This window comes from Miscanthus floridulus, chromosome 6 (assembly GCF_019320115.1).
Source record: "Miscanthus floridulus cultivar M001 chromosome 6, ASM1932011v1, whole genome shotgun sequence".
In the NCBI taxonomy this organism is placed as follows: Eukaryota; Viridiplantae; Streptophyta; class Magnoliopsida; order Poales; family Poaceae; genus Miscanthus; species Miscanthus floridulus.
The window spans coordinates 118,751,651-118,771,367 of NC_089585.1; the positions used below are offsets into that span (position 1 = coordinate 118,751,651).

A 19,717-nucleotide genomic window follows, 5' to 3' on the forward strand; every position below is an offset into this window, starting at 1 on the left:
GTCGCGTTGGCGCGCTGAAGGCTTCGTCGTGGCTTCTTTGAGCTTCCTGGCCATCCTTTTAGCCTGAGCCGCCATCGTCGTTGCCTTTCTCCCTTGCTCTGTTTTCTCGTCGCCGCTGCTCCACTCCGGCGAGGCCGTGCCGTCATTGTCGTGCTCCACCGTCGCTGATAAGCTAGTCCTAGCTCCGCCTTAACCTTACACGTCCAACCAACCCATCAATTCAGTTTATCTCCACCGGAAACTCGCTGTCCACGTCTTTCTTCTTCGCGGCCGATGACCTTCCCATCGCAAGCGCATCTCCGTGGCCAGCGCCCTCCGGTGAGCTGCTGTCCTTGCTCTGTGTACCTATGGCTTCGTCTCGATACTATGGTGCTTACTCCATAGTTGGTTATTCATTTTGACCACTGCAGTCGCCGGTACACCATCGCCGACGATGTTTTGCTCCGCCGTGCTCGCGCTGATCATCGAACCCCCTTGCTGTTGCTCCTCTGGCTCGGTCTTTGGCTCTAACGCGTTCGGGGTGAGCTCCTGATGCTTCCTCGACCTTTTGTTTGACCGCTACCGGTCTGTAGTCGCCGGCGTAGCGCTGCCGTGTCACCGCATCCGCCATGGCCGACGACGAGCTAGTGTAAGGCCATAATCAGTGCTGATAGGGACGTCAATCGATGCGCCTAGGCTTGGTGATCATTTTGGTACGTTGGCCGTCGCCGTTGATCTCACCGTCGGCGAAAAATCGCTGGTCAGAGCCGTCGCTGCCGGGGTCAACGTCGGAGGTTGAAGATGACATGTGGGACCTGTTGTCAGTGACTCAGCGTTCAAATGATTTTTCTATTTTCAGATTTGAATGAATAGTGTCTATTTTTGTTAATTTTGTGTAGATTTATTTAGAGCTCCAAAAATTATGAAAATTTTTGTGTGACCTCTTTGTGATGTATAGTATTTAAGAAAAATATGAAATAATGTTTTTCAGTACTTTTTGAATGTGATAAAAATTGCTCAATTTATTAATAAATGGATTTCCATGATTTTTCCAGGCTTATTTATTTATCCAAAAATTATGAAATTTGTTTTGCCACTTAGTTAACATGTAATGAACATGTACTAAAATTTTGAGCTCAATTAGAATAAGTTGATTTATTTCATAATTTTGAATTAAATAATTAATTCATAAAAATGAATAGTAACCTTTAATGATTTAGGTTTTTGTTTGGACTTTTGGATTGAGTGATGACCTTGGGTCATTAGTAATGATGATCCTTGGCAATTGATGTATGTGTTATGAAAAAGATTTAGTTGTTGACTTGCAACTGTACCGCGAAGGAAAGTTGTATTCAAATTGTTAATTTTGTATCCATCATCGAGCATCATATTTAGTATTTCGCATCATGTTGAACATGGCATTGTTATTACATGTAGTGAACGAAGGTGAAAACGTGGTAGTTAATCAAGCTGTTGAGGAGGTTGATCCATCTGTTGAGGTCGGATCGAATCCTTGTGTAACGTCGCAGGAACCGGACTTTTCCGTCAACGAAGGCAAGCCCCGAATGCATACAACCCTACCTTGTGTTTTATAAATAAATTTCGCTTTTGCTTTCCGTTACTGCATTAAGTAATTAAGAGTTAAGTAAAAGCCTAATTGTTGCATTACCACCCTTGTTATTCCATGTTTACCATATTACCAGTTTTAAATTCGTATATGTCTAGTTTTGCTTAGCTATGCGTAGAACAATGAAAGTCAGGTGACTACCTACCACCTGCAAGTTTTAAACAGAACATTGGTTAAATTTGTTAGCATGTGATATGGGAATGTGGAGTAATAAATTTAGACCGGGCGGACTCGGTGTGTGTGAGCCACAAAACATGGAAGTCTTGTGAGCGGGTTCTTTCCGCCTGTGTCGATTAAGGCACGTCCGTTGTTGAATTGCATGAGGTGAGAATTTGTAGTACTAACCACATACTCCGGTAAGCCTGAACTTGGTAATTCTATTACGAGAATGGCTACTCGCGCACTGGGAGTGGAGAGATGGCGGGAATAGCGTGTACCCACGTGGCCATGGGCTGGAATGGTGGAGTACTGTATTCTCGGGTGGCGCGGACCCGTTCTTGTTTTAGGGGATCCGAGGGTAGATTGATATATGTAGGTCGGGGACCTACATATGTCGTGTGGTCTGGAATCCCCAGCTGGGCTTGATCGGTTCGAATCGTCGTTGCTCCTCGGTTAAGGAGACTCAACTCACTGTTCATCATCGTAGAATTAATAACCGGAACTTGAATAAGGCTTGTGAAGGTGTTGGATATGAAGTTTCATGATCTCAGTGAGGATCGTGTCAGCTTTGTATATAATTCTTGAGAAGTTTTCTATATAAAGAATGTTGTTAAAAGAGCTTTTACGCAAAAGAACTTTGATCATTGTTAAAGCTATACCTTGAATCCCTGAGCCTGCATTACTGAGTTTATCAGTTATTATTTCGGATAAGTCTTGTTGAGTACTTTTGTACTCAGGGTTCGTTGACCCCCTTGTTGCAGGTGAGCCTCATGAGCAGATCTGTTTTGGATCGTGCTGCATGACTATCGTTCGTTCTGACGACGAGAAGTAATTGTGTGATCCTTGGGCAGGATGTTTATTTTGTGTAATATGTCTATATTAATTATGCCACTCCACTACTACTATGGTTTGTAATAATTATCGAACTTAGTTTGTAAGCTTTGAAACAACTGGTTTGTAAACTATGTTATCGTAAGACTTACGCTGTTTTTACTCTGGTTTTGATATTTGAATAAATATTGTAATACTGCAATGACTCTGTAACGTGATCCTGCTCGGAAATCGTGGATGATTCGGGGTTCCCCGAGGACACCCGATAATCTTTTTAAGTTATTGGAAACATATGCATAAATATTAAAGGTCGTCGGACAGTGACAGGTGCATGTGGGCCCTATAACTTAGGAGGTTCTGCCACACGATCTCCCCTTATTGGAGGGAGCGCATCCCCTTTTATAGATGAAGGGGATGGCTTTACAGGTGAGGGAGGGAGAGTACAGATATTTCTAAGCCTTGCTGCCTATGATGATGTAAACTGAATAATGGTTGACGTCCCCCAATACTATCGATGTCGCTGTAGGATGTCAGATGTGTACGGAAGGTCGAGCTATCTTCTTCCGGAAGGATGACGCACCTGCAAAATACTTCTGGATGCCTAGTGGCATGTGAGGAGCTGTACTATGTTCATCCGGTATGGCAAATCCTGGAGCCCATACCGCAATCGGTGTCCAGAGACACGTGGAGGAGGCTTACCATATGGGAGTTTCTAGCGACCCCTACAATACTTTGTGTCAGGGTGGTTGCAGAGCGCTGTTCCGTGCAGGGTATGGTCCCTGGTACATTGGTTTTGACTTATGAGCCATGACTTGCCTTTCTCCGCACATCTTCTGGTTCTTTCCGAGCGGGCGTCCCCGGTCGGATGGTCCCCAGTCGGTTCTGGCGCGCCAGTCGGAGAATAGCGATGAGCAGGGTTTTCTATGAACCCCGGTCGGAGACACGGGGTCGAGGTTGGAGGCGGTCCTCGGGTCAGGCTTTCCGAGCGGAGGCCTTGTGAAGGCGTCCGGGGCCTGAAGCCAGCGCTCCGATCGAAGAGACCATTCGGAGTTGGCATGAGCCTGAGGTGCTCCGGTCGGAAAAATGGGCCGATGGCGGCCAGGGCCTGAAGCGAGTGTTCCGATCTGTTGAGTTTAGACTCTTGGGCCGGTCCAGAAGAAGAAAAGGCCGTTCTTCTAGACCGAGCCTTGGCGTGGAAGCCGTTCTCCGAGAGACCCTGGGTTTATGAACCCGACAGTATGTATAGTCCTAAATCAACATAACATTTGCAACGCTGACTATAGACGTATAGACCCTGTTCGCTTCACTGAAAAAACAAGCTGAAACACTGTTTCAGCTGATTTGTTGTGAGAGAAAAACATGATTCCAGCTAAAAAAAACAAACTAAAAAGTACGAATTACAAGACAAGCGAACAAGGTCATAGTCCTAATCCTGAGTCAACATAAAATTTGCAACGCTTGATAAACGTATTGTTCCAATAGGCAAAATGTACCGTTTGCAAGCTATCTCGTATGTCCTGGGCACCAGGTGATGAATACCCCGTCCTCGTCATTTAACTGAAAATCGCTGCAATTCAACGTAACCAAACGACTGAACCAGTCCCAACAATGTAGGAGTAAATGTGCAAATAACACGATCCCAAATGGAACAATACCAAACACATGAAATAGATAAAAGAATTACACGATTCAGTGAGGAAATAATAGTAACGGAAACTCAAATATACAGGCACTTTGACGAGCAATTTTCGAAAACATGATCTCTGAAGTTTCAGACACAGGCGAAACAAACATGGCAACGAAGGGAATGATACCAAACAATCACTGATACAACATAATTAGCAACGAAGACTTCCAGGTGAGCTTCCGTAGAGCAGATTATCAAGAAGCCAGTTGGTTTTGGCTCCAAAAGGAAAACATTCCCTTGTACCTTGCAGGAGAAAACTGGCGTGACAGCAAGGCAAATGGCTTCTCTTTGCCGCAGCTGGTAGCACATTTGATTGGTTCCAGTGTCTTGAGTACAGGAACCGTCTCTTGCGGTGCAGCATTTTCAGTTACCACCAATGGAGATACCTTGGCACTTTCAGGAACACATGTCATAGTTTTGCTGCTGTTGATCCCACCATCAGTGTATGCGTTACCATATAGAGAACCACTGGTAACAGTTCTACTGCTGCTGGTACTGCTGCTACTGCGGTAAGAATGCTTCCTGTCCCTTTTGCTGCCACCACCACTGCTGCTACTGTGCCTAGAATGCTTCTTGTCCTTTTTGCTTCCAGTGGTACTGCGGCTACTGCTGCTGCTGCTCTTGGAGGACTTGTATTTGTAGTTGCCCTTTGTTGAACTCCTATGGTGACCTCTCACAGTGTGAGAGTCAGAAGTAATAGGAGGGTCGTATACATCAGGGGCCCAAGAAACGCTCAACTTTGTCATGATTCCCTCCTTCGCACGGGTTCCTTTCATTGCAGAAACTAACCTTGGAGTGCCCTGCATGGAGATAATTTATATACATGTTAGCAAAACAAAATTGGTGTATACATTCTTTTACATAATCAGCAGATACAATATGGAAGTAACTACCCCATGAGATGCTACACTCGTTACTCATTCAAATAAACAAGGACCAATAAGGCTGCCAGCTATAATGAACTAAGAAATCATAATTGCAATAAGTAAGAACAATACTAAAAGCCATCAACTCCCACAAACATTAAGCTTCACAAAAATAGAATCATACCATCAATTGGTCCAAAAATATATTCAGCCAAACAGGAGGACAAATAAAAGGAATCAAATTTCAAGTGTCCTTCAGTTATCAAAGGTGCTAAAACACAGACGACAACTATACAAAATCAGCATCTATGATTAAGTCCCTAATTATTGTGAAAGCAATTGTGATTGAAAATAGAGTCACATAGCTACCAGTAACTAGGTATCAGAATAATATGAGTGTGGAAAAAATATCTGACCACAAATATATGCAAAGAATGAAAGAATCCAACTTTAAAGTTTAAAGTAAATTAGAAACCTACATTAACTGAAGAATTCCCAGCAACTGAATTGTTAATTGATGATTCCGTTGCATCGCCACTAGGAAAAGCAGGTGATACAGAGTCAACGTCCACTAAATCATCAGTTGAATCAGGTTCCAGAGAAAGAATTGGATCATCGCTGGCGTCGTCGTCAGAATCTTCATCCAGACCTGGCCCTTCGCCATCATCAAGGGAATGCATCACTTCAGTAAGAGCCATTCCAATTTCCTCAACTGCCAAATCATCTTGTCCACAAGATATTACAGCTTCGACATATTCATCTTCCCAGCAAGCACAACCGTGCTCACAACCAGGCTTTAAACAGGTGCTGTGGCAGAGACCTGATCTGCTGCTAACACCTTCAGCACTGAAGTCCGCCGAGGGTTCGCCCATCCACAAGCTTGATCCCAAATTACAAAGAGAAGTTTCTGTTAAAAGGGGGAATGGGCATAAGCAATAAGCAATTTGTATGCAAATATAAGGGTTGCATAAGGGTTCTCATACAGTTACTGGATAGAGTTATGAAAACTGTGCATAAATAGATGATTTCGCAATCATATGCATCAACATATGTTGCTGATATTTGAACCTTCAAGTATATTAGTTTTCAACCTAGGGGCACAGCTACCGGAAGATGATGAGATTCATAAAAAGGTATCTTCTTAATCATATATTCTGGCCATGATTATTTTTAAAATTCTTGGAATCAAGCAGCACTCTACGCCCTTGGATCAACACAAACAACCTAAAACACCTAAAATAGTAAGTAGTTGGCTGTTGATCCGAGGGACAAGGATAGACATAGAAAACTAAGCTGGTTTCATACACGTATAACATAAAGGGTGTACCCAGTGCAGAGAGCTCAAGCGCTGTGCGGGGTCTGGGGAAGGGTGTTAGTGGCAAGCCTTACCCTCGCCTGTGCAATGCGAGGAGACCGCGACTCGAACCCGGGACCTTCCAGTCACAGGCGGTAAGACTCTACCGCTTGCGCCAGGCCCGCCCTTCATACACGTAAAACATAGCCGAACTATTTCTTATTTTTGTTTAATGAAAGAGCTAGGCGAAAGTGTATGTAAAAATTTACGTACTTATAGGATCGCACATAAAAATGTCTCCTACACAATGCTCTAAACATCAAAATTCGGAACCCGTTTCCATGATTGTAACCTAATAAATGTAAATGGTTCCATGGCAACAGCAGAGTGATTTCGATACCTCTTATCTTGTAGGTGGTAATGACCACGTCCAACACCTTGCTTGCTTTCTTTCGATCCTGCAGATCGAATCCAGACACCAAACTCTGACACCGAGAGAAGCCGCAAAGCCAAAGGAACCCTCGGATCGAGCACAACCAGATCGAAACCGGGACGCGAAGGTAAGGACCGAGGGGCGTGGGCGACGGAGGGAACCCGAAGGTCAAAGACAACAACAACTACTAAAATTACTACTAAAACGATGCTTGAGGCGATGGGAACAGGGGAAGGAGGCGTCCCCGGAGGCGATGGCAGCGGCCGCTCGGAGGGTAGCGAATGCGGCGAGCACCGCAGGCATCGTATCCTCGCCGGGCGCCCGCAACGCTTTATGCCTCGAGATCCAACTCGGCTGATCCCGGCGACCAGAAACGGCGGCGGCGGCGAAGGGGAGGCGACGACGGCGAGAGAATCCGGCTACCACGCTCCGCGCATGGACCGGATCACGGCTTCGCTTGGCTAAATTTGGCTCCGGAGGAAACGACGACAAAGGCGAAGGATTGGGGGGAACCGGATCAGGGCGAGGCCGCGGCGAGGACAACGCGAGAGGCGAGGACGCGAGGTGCAGAATGGCTGTTGGTGCGGCGAGAGGCCGCTTTGGGGTGTCTCCTATACTACTATTTTTCGCCCCCTGACATGTGGGTCCGGATTGTTGGGTCCCAGTACGCTGTGAGACGGTGATGGGACCAGGAAACGGACAAACGGGGGGTGGTTTTATAGGCGCGGTTCGGATTCTTTTTCTAAAAAGTTACCGTCGGCGTCTGGATGACAGGTAGGGCCACTCCGCGTGGCCCTCGGCGGCAAGAGAGACGTTCGGGTCAAAGGCGCCCGCGTCTGGCGGGAGGGTGCGGCACGGAAGGCTTTTGCCTGCCACGTCGGACTTGGGAGAGAGGTGCCGGGACTCCTGGTCCAAGCGAACAAAAGTACAAAACTGATGCTGAGGCCTCGTTTAGGAGTGAAATTTGGGAATTTAGCTACTTTAGTACTTTCGTTTTTATTTGATAATTAGTATTTAATCATTGACTAATTAGGTTTAAAACATTCGTCTCGCGATTTTTAATTAAACTGTGCAATTAGTTTTTTTTCATCTACATTTAATGCTCTATGTACGTATCGTAAGATTCGATATGATGACTACTATAGCACTTTTTAGGAAATCTTTTTGGAACTAAACGAGGCCTGAGCTGCAATGCAACTAGCATGGACACCGCTGTTCTTTTCTTCAGAATCTTTTTCCCGTTCTGATCCGTAACAGCATTGGCCAGTCGTACTCAATAACTCTGCACAACTTGAGTTCGAAGAAAGATTGTAATACATTTTTCTTTCTTGCTGGGGGCCGGCAATTCCCCTTCACCGTGAAGCTCTTCAGAAAACAAGAAAAACACGAACAGACGCTGAGGTGCACAGATCTATTTTGCCGATTCTGTCACTATGCTTAACACCAGACTTCGACGTTTTGCGCAGATTCGGTGATGCATGAAAGGTACGTGAGGATAGAAACAAACAATTCACTCGCCTATAATAAGCCGAAGAGCATATCAAGCGAGACATGGAGAAGTTTTTTTTCATTTCAAGGAACGAAAATAAATAAGTGTCTTTATAAGGATGATGGTATACAAATACAAGATACGTAGTTGCGTACAAGTTACTACTAGTGGTTTTCAAAGTCAAATCTGGCAAGCTTCAGCTCTAGCCTCTAGCCCGCAGCTTCGTGAAGGATAAGCATACGCCAGACAATTCCACGATAGATTAGTCGGCACCTTTCTGCTGCGGAATTATCTGGCCGGTGGACGGTGTACAACATCCGTGGACGGATTCTTGCAGCAATATATGAAAATACAGGAGGTGCTTCCCGATCTTATCATAATAGCAACTTCGTGCCTGGCATAATGGCAAAAGAAGAATTGCACATGCCAACATAATAGTCCACATCATGTGCACGCATGGACACATGGACAGGGAGCCAAACTGCCGAAGGATGAAGGCGGCTCGCTGTGCTCTCCAATGTGTGAGACAGGCAGACAGCGGCGCCTGCTCCCAAGATAGATGTATTAGATGGTCTCCAACGGCGTAGGCAAAAGATGACCCAAACGTAAAATGCATTGTGCACAGTGTTTTGCGTCTTAGAATCACGCGTCAACGGAGGATGCATCCAAAGCAGCCATTTTGGATACTTGGCGAATCGATAGGCAAAAAAGCGTAGTCTCTCGCGACGACGCAAAAGCATAGCAGAGAGGGGGAGCTGAGGGGGGCTTCGGCGTGAGCTCCGTCCACCCCGCCGCCGCACCGGCGCCTCCAGGAGCGGCGCAAGTGGGAGTCCTCCTCCTCGGGCTACGGGGGCAGCTCCTCCTCCACCGACGAGCCCAAGCCGCGCCGCATCCGCACGGAGGCCCACTGCCCGCGCTGCTCCGAGCACATGGACATCCTCTTCTCCCACCGGGGCCCCCCTCCGACGACCGCGGGCGCCACCGCCGGCGGCGGCTACCAGGCGCTGAACCTCTGCCCCAACTGCCGCAGCGCCTACTTCTTCCGCCCGCACGTCCTCGCCCTCTTCCTCTCCGCCACGCCGCCCGCCGCTCCGCCGCTCCTCCTTCCTCCGCTTCAAGCCCCGCGCCTCACCGCCACCAACACCGGCACCGACGCAACCGCAGCGCCCCGCGGCGCCCCCCGTCCGGATCTACGTTGAGGTAGTCGCCAGGGTTGTACTTGTGCGGGTAGCTCCCCGGGAGATAGAACCCGCGAGCGCCTGGCAGCACCGTTGCGAGCAGCAGGGTCTGGGGTGGGCGGGCGGGTCGGTTGTGGCGCTCGGCCCTGCTCCAGCGAGGAGGGGGTGTCGGTGGCGGTGGAGCAGATCTAGCGGGGGGTGGTGGTGTGGTTGCTCGGGCTCTATTGGAGAAGGCAGAGATTTGGGTCCGTGACTTTTCACTGTAGATGACCTATATTAGTGAATGGGTATCGTTTTTGAGTCGTTTTTGTTGGAGACAGTCTTAGGCTGTCTCCGATGGATGACCCCTATGGAGATCCAAACCCAAAATTGGGTCATGGATAGTACTATATCAAACTCCAACAGAATATCTATATGCGAGACTCATTTTTGTTACAGCAGAGGCACAACCCAAATATGAGTATCATCTCTCCTGAAGACTCATTTGCAGAAAGAGTTCTCTTTTGGGTCCTGTTGTTGGATAAGACCAAAAATATGTATTGAACCATTTACCTGTAGCGCTACCCAAACATGGAATGTGTCTTGTATTTTGGGTGATGTTGTTGAAGATAGTCTTAGCCCTTGGTGCGACGGAGGTGTTGCTATCTGTGAAAAAACAAAAATGTAAATGAGTTAACAAGAGCATCAAATTCCCATGTAAGAAATATATATAGCATTATAGCCCACATTAGTACATTACCAGTTATATATTCTGACAATGACCATATATGGCGATGTCAATAATCAACTAAATATGTGGACATGCATATATACAAAAAAAAAACATAGCAAGATACAAGTCTCCTTCAGGCACAGGTACTCTTATTGCGAAAGACTGAAAGCAAATGTGTCAAGTATATTCAATCAATCTAGAATACCTTGAGTTCCTTGAGAACCTGAAGGCAAACTGTAGGCTTATTTCAGTTTCTTCCTCTTTGCACGTGGCTCATTGACAATTCCACTTGCAGGACTATCCTGCAGTGGCTGATACTTTGCTCGTTGCAATGCTTCCTCATAATCATTCAACTTGTGCTTCTCTTTGTTCTGATGATAACAACAAAAGCACAACTATAGTAAGGCTAGCCTTTTCTTCTGTGTCAATTGTAGTTAAACCCATGATCACATACATAAGCATTCTTATAAGTTGCTATTTGTTGCTTACAAACTTTCAGCTCCATGTTTAGATTACTAAGACGAGAATCAACAGGAACTGTGCATTGCTGAACCAACTGCTTCTGACGCCCACGAACAACTTGTGGTTGCCATACGTTTAATGCCACAGAAGCTCTCCTGCATATGTTTCAGAGAGTAAGAAATTGCACAATCAGCATACACTAATGGTAAGAAATATGCAAGCATGACAGTAATGAAAGAAATGGTGCAGAAGCCATTTTAACTCCAAGTCATCAATGGTTGGAGATAGCGCAGACAATGCATTGTGTACCAAGCAATATATTGTCTCTAACGACATGCTTCGGAAGGACTGTGTTTGTCCTTTATATGGCAGGACTATAGTCTGTAGCAAAGTAGGGCGTGTTTGGTATACGGCCACACACTGCCACAGCCACAGGTGTGGCGGCGCCGAACCTTAGGCGGCAGAAATCGGCGCCACACGCTGCCACAAAAAATGAGCTAGCAGGTGCATGCAAAGCTGTGGCGTGCCACAGATGAAACATCAACCAAACAGCGTCCTCGATTTCTGTGGCAGCCAAAAACCTGTGGCGTGACAATGTTTGGCGTGAAACCAAACACGCCCGTAGTGCTAGGCAATGAAGCAACATCTCTCCACAGGATTCAGACTGCCGCTGGAGGGAAGACAATTAGGCTATGTTTGGTTGAGCTGTGAGCTGTGGAAAAGAAGCTGTCGTGAGCTATGTGCTGTGGAAAAACTGTAAACTGTTTGACTAAAATAAGTATAAAACCTATTCCCTCTCTCTATCTCCCTTGAAACATCCATGAAATAGCTCTATATTTCCATTCATTTTGAAAAGCAGAAAGCCAAAAGCAGGGTCCAAGATACTTCCAAAATTGTATTACACGAAAGCGGCTGCTTCTGAAAAAACAGCTTCAAGTTTCACCCGTTTGGTTGGCTTTATGCTTTTTGGCAGCAGGAGCACTTTTCAGAAGCTCAACCAAATGCAGCCTTAGAGATGCCATTGTATTGGCTTCTCAGTTCAAATCCTGACTGGCTGATGGTACCACCGTCCTCTCATCATGTCAAGGGCGTCGAGGGACAGGGTAGGAGGACCCCGGCTACGTAGTTCGTAGCCGCGATCCGTGGTTAGGGGCGAGGTTTTACCCCTCAGTGCCCGATTGTTTCAGCAAAGGTAGATTAGGGAATTTGGGTAATTGTTCTTGCTTGATTATCTCCATACTGAGTACAAGAATATATAGGTCATTTGGCCATAACAGCTTAGGAGCCAATTGCTCCTAAATCTAAGGCCATGATCGGCCCTCCTGCCTTCTAGGCTCTTGCCTGTTCAGCGCGCTCTGCGTGCGCGGTGACCACGCCTAAGGTGCCGCTGGTGCGCCGTCTGTGGCCCTGCGTGCATCCCAGGCGCGTCGTTTCCTTGTATAGGCGCGGCCCCACATGACATCTCTCCCCCCCTCAACGAGCAGCTCGTCCTCGAGATGGAATGCTAGGTACCGGTCGAGGAAGGAGTCCACATCTTCCCTGTCGCGGAGGCAGCAGTCTCACCCTTCCAGTGGATGAGCACCTGGCGGACGCCGCGCGCCAAGCAGAGCGGGTGCGCACCGCACGTTCAGGTTCGGGGACTGCGGCACCGTTGTGGATGGCTGGGAGGGGCGGTGGAGCAGCTGGCGGAACACCGACGAACTTCTTGAGGAGGCCGGCGTGGAAGACGTCGTGGAGCCAAGTGCGCGGGGGCAGAGCAAGGCGCACCGCGACAGCGTTGATGAGCTCGGTGACGCGGTACAGCCCGAAGAAGCGAGGCTTCAGCTTCCCTTTGGTCGCCTAGGGCAGGGAGACGACAGCACGATGGCGTAGGCGGAGCAGAGCCCAATCGCCAACCGCATAGGAGACAGGGCGATGAAGCTTGTCGTAGTGTCGCTTCTGGACCGCCTGGGCCTGTTCCAGCCGATAGCGGACGTCTGCTAGGAATTCGTCGCGGTCCGCCATGTTCTTGGCGACAGCAGCCACGCGTGTTTCGCCCGGCTCATAGGAACGAATGGTCGACGGGTCCCAGCCATACACCACACAGAACGGCGTGTCGCGGAGCAAAGTTTGGTAGGCCGTATTGTAGATGTACTCGGCCTCGGGCAGCCAGCGGAGCCATTGGCGGGGGCGGTCGTCGGTGAAGCAGTGCAGGTACATGACGATGACGCGGTTGGCCGCCTCCGTCTGTCCATCCGATTGCGGATGGAAGGCCGTCGTCATGTGCAGCTTGGCGCCCATGAGGCGCATCAATTCCTACCAGAACGTGGAGGTGAACACCGGATCACGGTCGGACACTATCGACTGCGGCACGCCGTGGAGTCATACAATGTTGGCGAAGAAGGCCTACGCCACGGACTCTACAGTGTACGGGTGAGCCACGGGGATGAAGTGGCAATACTTGCTGAAGCGGTCGACCACCGTCAATATGACAAACTTCCCCCCACGCGCGGTTGAGCCTCCACGAAGTCAAGGCCGATGTCGGTCCAGACCGCTTGCGGTACCGGCAGAGGCAGGAGGAGACCGGCCGGATGTAGGTGCTCCGACTTGTATCGCTGGTAGGTGGAGCACGCGCGGACGTAGTCCTGTACCAGGCGGTGCAAGTTAGGGAAGTGGAAGTCGCGGCGAAGGTGGTGCACGGTGCGCTACACACCCTTGTGGTCGTCCTCGTGCACGACAGACATGATCTCCGGCAGCAGGGTCGCGTTGGCGGGATGTGGAGGCGGGAGTCGAAGGCCACCATGCCGTTGATCAGAGACCACAGCGACGCACGGGTACTCGCGGTGATCTCGTCCCGGATGGCGATGAGGGCCGGATCGGTGGCCTGTGCCTGGCGGAGGCGCTCGATGTAGTTGAACCGCGGCGAGGAGATGGCCAAGGCGGCGCCCTCATCGGTGTCGCGGCGTGAGAGGGCATTGGCCACCGTGTTCGTGGCACCAGGCTTGTACTCGACGGTGAAGTCGAAACCGAGGAGTTTGCCGACCCAATGGTGCTGCGGAATCGTCGTGAGGCGTTGATCAAGGAGGAACTTGAGGTCGTAGTGGTCCGTGCGTACCAGAAAACGGCAGCCTCAGAGGTACGGACGCCAATGGCGGATGGTGTGGACGAGGCCGATCAGTTCCCGTTCGTAGGCGGCAAGGAAACAATGGCGAGGTGCGACGGGCCGACTGAAGTAGGCGACCGGATGCTTCTCCTGGATGAGCACCGCCCCGAAGCCGTGGGTCGAAGCATCACATTCGACGTGAACGGCTTGGAGAAGTCTGGCAAAGCCAGGACTGGAACCGATGTGACCGCAGTCTTGAGCGCCTGGAAGGCCGCGGCGGCATCGTCGTTCCAGCTGAACCCCTCCTTCTTCAGGAGCGTCGTGAGGGGGGCCGCAATGGAGCCGTAGTCGTGGACGAATTTGCGGTAGTAGCCCGCTAAGCCAAGGAATCCGCGCACCGCGCGCGCCGAGCGGGGCTGGGGCCAGTCGTGGACCGCCTGCACCTTGGCGGGATCCATGGCGACGCCAGCCTCGGTGATAATGTGGCCCGGGTAGGAGTTGGAGCCGACCCCAAAAGCGCACTTAGAGCGCTTGACGAAGAGGCGGTGCTGCTGCAACAAGGCGAGGACAGCGCGAAGGTGCCGGAGGTGATCCGCCCAGGTGGTGCTGTAGATGAGGATGTCATCAAAATTCAAAAAATATGAGCACGAATCGGCGGAGAAATGGAAAGTGGCCGGGGCATTGCATAGCCCAAACGGCATCACCAGGAATTCGTAGAGCCCATCGTGCGTGTGGAACGCCGTCTTGGCGACGTCGACCGGACTCATCCGGACCCGGTGGTAGCCCGAGCGCAGATTGAGCTTGGTGAAGAACTTGGCGCCGTGAAGCTCGTCCAGCAGCTCGTCGACCATCGGAATGGGGAAGGCGCCCTTGACGGTGATCGCGTTCAAGGCTCGGTAATTGACACAGAAGCGCCACGAGCCGTCAGCCTTCTTGACGAGGAGTATCGGGGAGGAGAACGCGGAGGAACTCCGGCAAATGAGCCCCTGGTCCAGCATGGCGGCACATTGCCGCTCCAGTTCATCCTTGTGTGTCGCCGGGAACCGGTAGGGTCGTACGGCCATGGGCTACGATCCTAGGAGGAGGACGATGCTGTGGTCGTGGCAGCGTGTGGAGGTAGCCAGTGGGGCTCGGCGAAGACGTCGGAGTAGAGGAGCGCGTCCAGCAGGTTGGCGATGGCGTCGATCGCGTGCAGCCTAGGTGCCTCCGGGCCGGCCACGCCCTGCCAGCGGACCCGGCGCTCGCGCTGCTGGAACGTCACCGTGCGGGCGCTGAAATCCCAGAGGATGGGGCCAACGTGGCGAGACACTGGTTGCCGAGGACAATGTCATACCCGGCCAGGGGAAGGACGAAGAGGTCGGCGAGGAAGTCGTCGCAGTTGACGTTGAATGCGGCCCGACGAATGACGCCCAGGCAGGAGATGCGCTAGCCGTTTGCCACCGTGGCCGTCATGCGGGGGTGGTGTTGCAGAGGGAGCCCAGTCCGCCGTGCCGCCGCCTCAGAGATGAAGTTGTGCGTGGACCCCGAGTCGAGCAGCACGACGAGGGAGGTGTTACCGAGCTTGAGGTGGATCTGCATTGTTTCGTTGAGGCGGACTCCAGCGATGGCGTGGAGGGAGAAGTGTGGGACGACCTCCTCTGTTGCGCCCTCCTCCGACGTCTCAGGAGAGACCTCCGCGTCCTCCACGACACCGTCTAGCAGAAAGAGGAGCTGGCATACCCTGTTATGGCCGCGGCCGAACTTTTCGTTACAGTTGTAACAAAGTCCGAGGCGGTGGCGTTCCTCATGTTCGGCCTGGGTGAGGCGCTTGACCAGCCGGCCCTCCACGGTGATCGTGGCCGGGGTGGACGTGGCCGGGGTGACCGTTGGTGGCGCCGGCAGGGCGAGGAGCGGGGCGGGCGCTGCAAGGAGTGCGCGCGATGTCGCCTGGGGCTGAGGCGCCGCGTACTGATCCCGCAGCTCGAGCTTGCGCGCCAAACTCATGGCCGCGTCAAGGGATTGGGGGTTGTGAACCTTGACGTCGAAAGGTTGAGCGGCGGTTGGAGTCCGACGGTGAAGAGCTGAACCCGCTGGTCCTCGTCCAGGCGGCCCACGCGTGGGAGGAGTGCTTGGAAACGGTCCTGGTACTCCTCCACGGAGCTCGTGCGTTTGCACGCCGCCAATTCGCCGAGTGGGTTGGATCGGAGGGGTGGACTGTAGCGGAGGTGGAGCAGCTCCTTGAAGCGGCGCCAGGACGGAGTACCCTCGTCCTGCTGGACCGTCCTCCAGGTTGTACGAGGCCATCCAGACCTTCTCCTCCTCCATGATGTGTTGTTGATAGAAGTACGATTCACAACGATTGATGAAAATCAGGGGATCAGACTTGCCATTGTAGCGCGGTAAATCGAGCTTCTGGAACCGAGGCGGCCAGTCCTGGTGGTGCTCCCCGGAGGCGGACTTGGAGCCCGAGGAAGACGACGACAGTTGGTTCGCGTCCACGCGTTGAATCGCCTGGGAATTGGCATCGACGGAAGCCTGCAGCGACTTGAGGGTGGCGGCCAGGATGTCCAGGGTGGCCTGGAGTGCGGCCTCCTTGGCGCTAGTGTCTCCCATGGCGACGGCGCGTTGCGGAGTGGGTGGTGCAGAGTTGGGACGCGGCGGCAGCTAAGGCGAGGATGATCGGCGAGGTGAGGAAGGCCTGGATCGTGATGCCAAGTTGTCAAGGGCGTCGAGGGACAGGGTAGGAGGACCCTGGCTACGTAGTTCGTAGCCGCGATCCGTGGTTAGTGGTGAGGTTTTACCCCTCAGCACCCTATTGTTTCAGCAAAGGTAGATTAGAGAATTTTGGTAATTGTTCTTGCTTGATTATCTCCATACTGAGTACAAGAATATATAGGCCATGATCAGCTCTTCTGCCTTCTAGGCTCTTGCCTGTTCAGCGCCTTCTGCGTGCGCGGTGACCACGCCTAAGGTGCCGCTGGCACGCCGTCTATGGCCCTGCGTGCATCCCGGGCGCGCCGTTTCCTTGTATAGGCGCGGCCCCACATGACACATCATGGCACCGCCAATGGAGGCTAACACTCTTAGTGGTTCTAGTGCAAATAAAGTGATCCACATAGACTAGGAAATATTGAGACTACTATTCACACAATGCAAACTAACATTACTTGTGGTTTGCAAAGAATTTTTTTCCTTTCATCATACATCACCTTTATTTCCTCTTTTCTTCTTTTTTAGCATGAACCACCTTCTCTCTCCCCAAGCATATGTAGTTTCTGCAAGCCACTATGACAAGTGTAGAGCACCTACTTTTTTTATCCGATCCTACATGACACTTGGGGCTACTAGTAAAAAAACAGCGTTGGGGAAGCTCTCAGAGGATGGCCAAACTCCTAAAAGTTGTCATATAGGGGAATGAGGTGGAAAAACAATCCCCTTTCCCTAAAAGTTGTCATATAGGGGAATGAGGTGGAAAAAGTGCTCCAGCAGATCCCCTTTCCCTATATTTTTTCTCAATCCCTCAAAAAATCCCCTCAATCCCTCAAATGGAGGGGATCTGGCACAGATTTTTCTCAATCCCCTTTCTACCTACTTCTGTCACTGACGTGTGGGTCCACAGAAGAGGTCAGTGCCGCCGTCGCGCGAGGGAGCGCGTGGTTCACCAAGAACACTTGTGCAAGGCATTGTTTCAGTACTGTAACATACAAGAGGCTTTCAATTCGGATGGAACAGATAGCAGCAAATCATTAACATGGCCTAACTAGTTGTACATGTGGTCTGAAAGATTGGCCTAACATTTGTCTAAGTGACCAGATGATATATCGTGGAAGCAACTGTCTTGAGCAATATGATACTTTTGCAAGACATTGCTTTTGAAATGAACAAAATACACGAGCCTCAATTTCGATAAACATGACAAACAGGGAAAAAACATTAATAGTTATAATCAGTGGTCTGAAAAAGCAATCTCAAGCTCGAGTAAACAAGCAGCTCAATATAGGATGGAAGCTACTGTCTTGATCAATATGACACTTTTGTAGGATGTCCTTTTTGTAATGAGTTACATACAGGAGACTCTAGTTTGGATGAAGATTTGAAGCAGACAAACAAGGGCAGATCATTGACTGAACTAACCAGCCGTACATGTGGTTTCAAAGAACAATCTCTGCCTGGCTCTTGTGTAAACAAATAGCTTAATATATCATGGAAACAACAGTCATAAGCATTTTTTTCTTCTCGTGCACTGCCAATTACTAGATGAGTGTTCAGAAACACAGCTGTACTACTATGATAAAATAGCACACATTTTTCAGTTGAATAGACGCACTTTAGCTCTGATAATTCCTTACTGGTCTGCAAATTGATGTTTCTACTTTCTGCTTTACACTAAAATTTACGTGCGAATATCAGATACATTCGTTTCGTTAAGACGCAGATGATTAAGTAAGCCTTTGCAAAGTACAGAGACAGCAACAAACGGATGAAACATGATAGATTTGGCATAAAAAGCTAGCAAACGGACCTGACTCTCTCGAGGTTGTCGAGCTCCTGCGCAGCCGTCTTCATCTTTTCCCCCTCTTCCCGAATGGACCCCTCCAGCTCCGCTAGCCGCCTCCTGGAAGCCAGCACCCGCGCCTCCGCCTCGAACACCGCCCGCCGCCTCGCCTCCGCCATCCGCACCTTGTGTCTCTCAAACCTGCAGCAGAGATGCATCAGTCGAGCAACCTGCACGCACAAGACCAACAATAGCGATCGAGGCGAAAGGGGAGATGGCGACATTACTCGATTCTGTAAAGGGATTTGGGGTGGAGCTGCTGCTGCGGCTGGGAGGTGGAGGCCGAGGACGTGGAGGGATGGGATTGGGAGAGGAAGTCGCGAGAGAGGAGTTCCGACCAGAGGACGGGGTAGACGGAGAGGCGTCCGAGGCAGCGGGAAGCGATGGCGACGCAGCAGAGATCGCGGAACCCCAGCGCGGACGACGCGACTCCCATCTCCAGGACGCGCGCCCACAGCTCGTCGGGAAGATCCGACGCCGACATGTCCCTATTAGGTTTGGTCGGTGGCGCACGGCACGAGCGCGAGTACTGCGATGCCAAGGCGGCGGGAGGGCGAGAGGGCGAGCTACGCCGTTGACTTGCGCAGGCGCCGGCCGCCGCTTTTCGTCTCGTTTGGATGTGGAGGAAGGGTTCAGACAGACTTCAGAGGCGAGGAGGAATCAGGACAGGAAGGTACGAATTGGTCCCGGCCACAGGCCACTGAGGGCGTCCTCAGAGCAGACCCAACGCTCCATGCTGTACAGTGGTTTCATTTGTCCATGTAGGCTCGGATGCCAGGTGGATGCAAAAAGTAAAAAGATGGTAGCCTTTCAAACTGTCAGAGGAACCTGCGGAGGTACCGTTTGCCTCACCTGACAAACTGACGAAGCCACCGTGGGAACCGCAAGGGAGCAATGGCAACCACCCTTGGGGATTGGAAAAGTTAACATGAAATACCAGGAACAGTGGTAAGTGGTGGGATCAAGAAGCATATGCAGTGTACCTTACGTTGAGACAGTGTTGGTCTGAATGCAGCTGCTCCTACATGGATGAACACTTTTTCACGAGGCATATGATCCTATATACCTGCGATGGGGTTGCTCTCAGTGGCCAAGAAGAAATCGCTAGCGTTGTGGTGAAAAGAATGTAAGTATGGATTACGTGTCACGAAAAGTAATTCATGTTAGACTAAATTTCTAGTGAATAATATCCATAATTATATCTTTAAATTAATTTATTATGAAATATATTTCGTAATTAATTTGATTGTATTTAATATGAATACTTTTTATCTATAATTAGTCAAACTTAAGGTACTAAAACATAATATTGTTCTAGAAGTATTTTTTTTTTTACGGAGGCCGTACTCGTTAGCCTGTGCCGAGTCTGCCCTGTGGCCAATGG

General features: G+C 50.3%; 2 protein-coding genes across 5 annotated transcripts; both read right to left on the reverse strand.

Moving 5' to 3' along the window:
* Positions 1 to 4,238: 4,238 nt before the first annotated feature.
* LOC136456731 (uncharacterized) lies at positions 4,239 to 7,542 on the reverse strand. 2 transcript variants are annotated; one of them, XM_066456679.1, is made up of 3 exons: positions 6,844 to 7,542; positions 5,629 to 6,028; positions 4,239 to 5,083 (listed from the first exon to the last, which is right to left on the reverse strand). In XM_066456679.1, exons 2-3 carry the CDS (start codon positions 6,019 to 6,021, stop codon positions 4,478 to 4,480), a joined length of 999 nt encoding a protein of 332 aa, XP_066312776.1. In that variant the 5' UTR covers positions 6,022 to 6,028; positions 6,844 to 7,542; the 3' UTR covers positions 4,239 to 4,477. The 2 variants fall into 2 exon arrangements, with proteins under 2 accessions (XP_066312776.1, XP_066312775.1); XM_066456678.1 differs by having other exon boundaries at positions 5,629 to 6,056.
* Positions 7,543 to 8,385: 843 nt separating this feature from the next.
* Positions 8,386 to 18,997, reverse strand: LOC136456733 (F-box protein SKIP24-like). Of its 3 annotated transcripts, XR_010759516.1 has the most exons (6): positions 18,561 to 18,997; positions 18,301 to 18,474; positions 10,710 to 10,872; positions 10,461 to 10,626; positions 10,096 to 10,188; positions 8,386 to 8,909 (listed from the first exon to the last, which is right to left on the reverse strand). XR_010759516.1 is itself a non-coding variant. In XM_066456681.1 (5 exons), the coding sequence occupies exons 1-4, from the start codon at positions 18,815 to 18,817 to the stop codon at positions 10,498 to 10,500; spliced, it is 723 nt and encodes a 240-aa protein (XP_066312778.1). In that variant the 5' UTR covers positions 18,818 to 18,997; the 3' UTR covers positions 8,386 to 10,188; positions 10,461 to 10,497. The 3 variants fall into 3 exon arrangements, 2 of the variants coding, with proteins under 2 accessions (XP_066312778.1, XP_066312779.1); XM_066456681.1 differs by having other exon boundaries at positions 8,386 to 10,188; XM_066456682.1 differs by lacking the exons at positions 8,386 to 8,909; positions 10,096 to 10,188 and having other exon boundaries at positions 10,487 to 10,626; positions 10,745 to 10,872.
* Between the last annotated feature and the right edge of the window lie 720 nt (positions 18,998 to 19,717).

What these genes read in the sequence shown, in the direction of transcription:
- LOC136456733 (XM_066456681.1), bottom strand. Translation starts at nt 18,817, where the DNA reads ATGTCGGCGTCGGATCTTCCCGACGAGCTGTGGGCGCGCGTCCTGGAG. An exon ending in GACAACCTCGAGAGAGTCAG is followed by an intron (nt 10,873 to 18,300) that starts GTCCGTTTGCTA and finishes AAACATATGCAG; the next exon opens with GAGAGCTTCTGTGGCATTAA. An exon ending in CAACTTATAAGAATGCTTAT is followed by an intron (nt 10,627 to 10,709) that starts GTATGTGATCAT and finishes TGTTATCATCAG; the next exon opens with AACAAAGAGAAGCACAAGTT.
- LOC136456731 (XM_066456679.1), bottom strand. Translation starts at nt 6,021, where the DNA reads ATGGGCGAACCCTCGGCGGACTTCAGTGCTGAAGGTGTTAGCAGCAGA. An exon ending in CTGGGAATTCTTCAGTTAAT is followed by an intron (nt 5,084 to 5,628) that starts GTAGGTTTCTAA and finishes ATCTCCATGCAG; the next exon opens with GGCACTCCAAGGTTAGTTTC.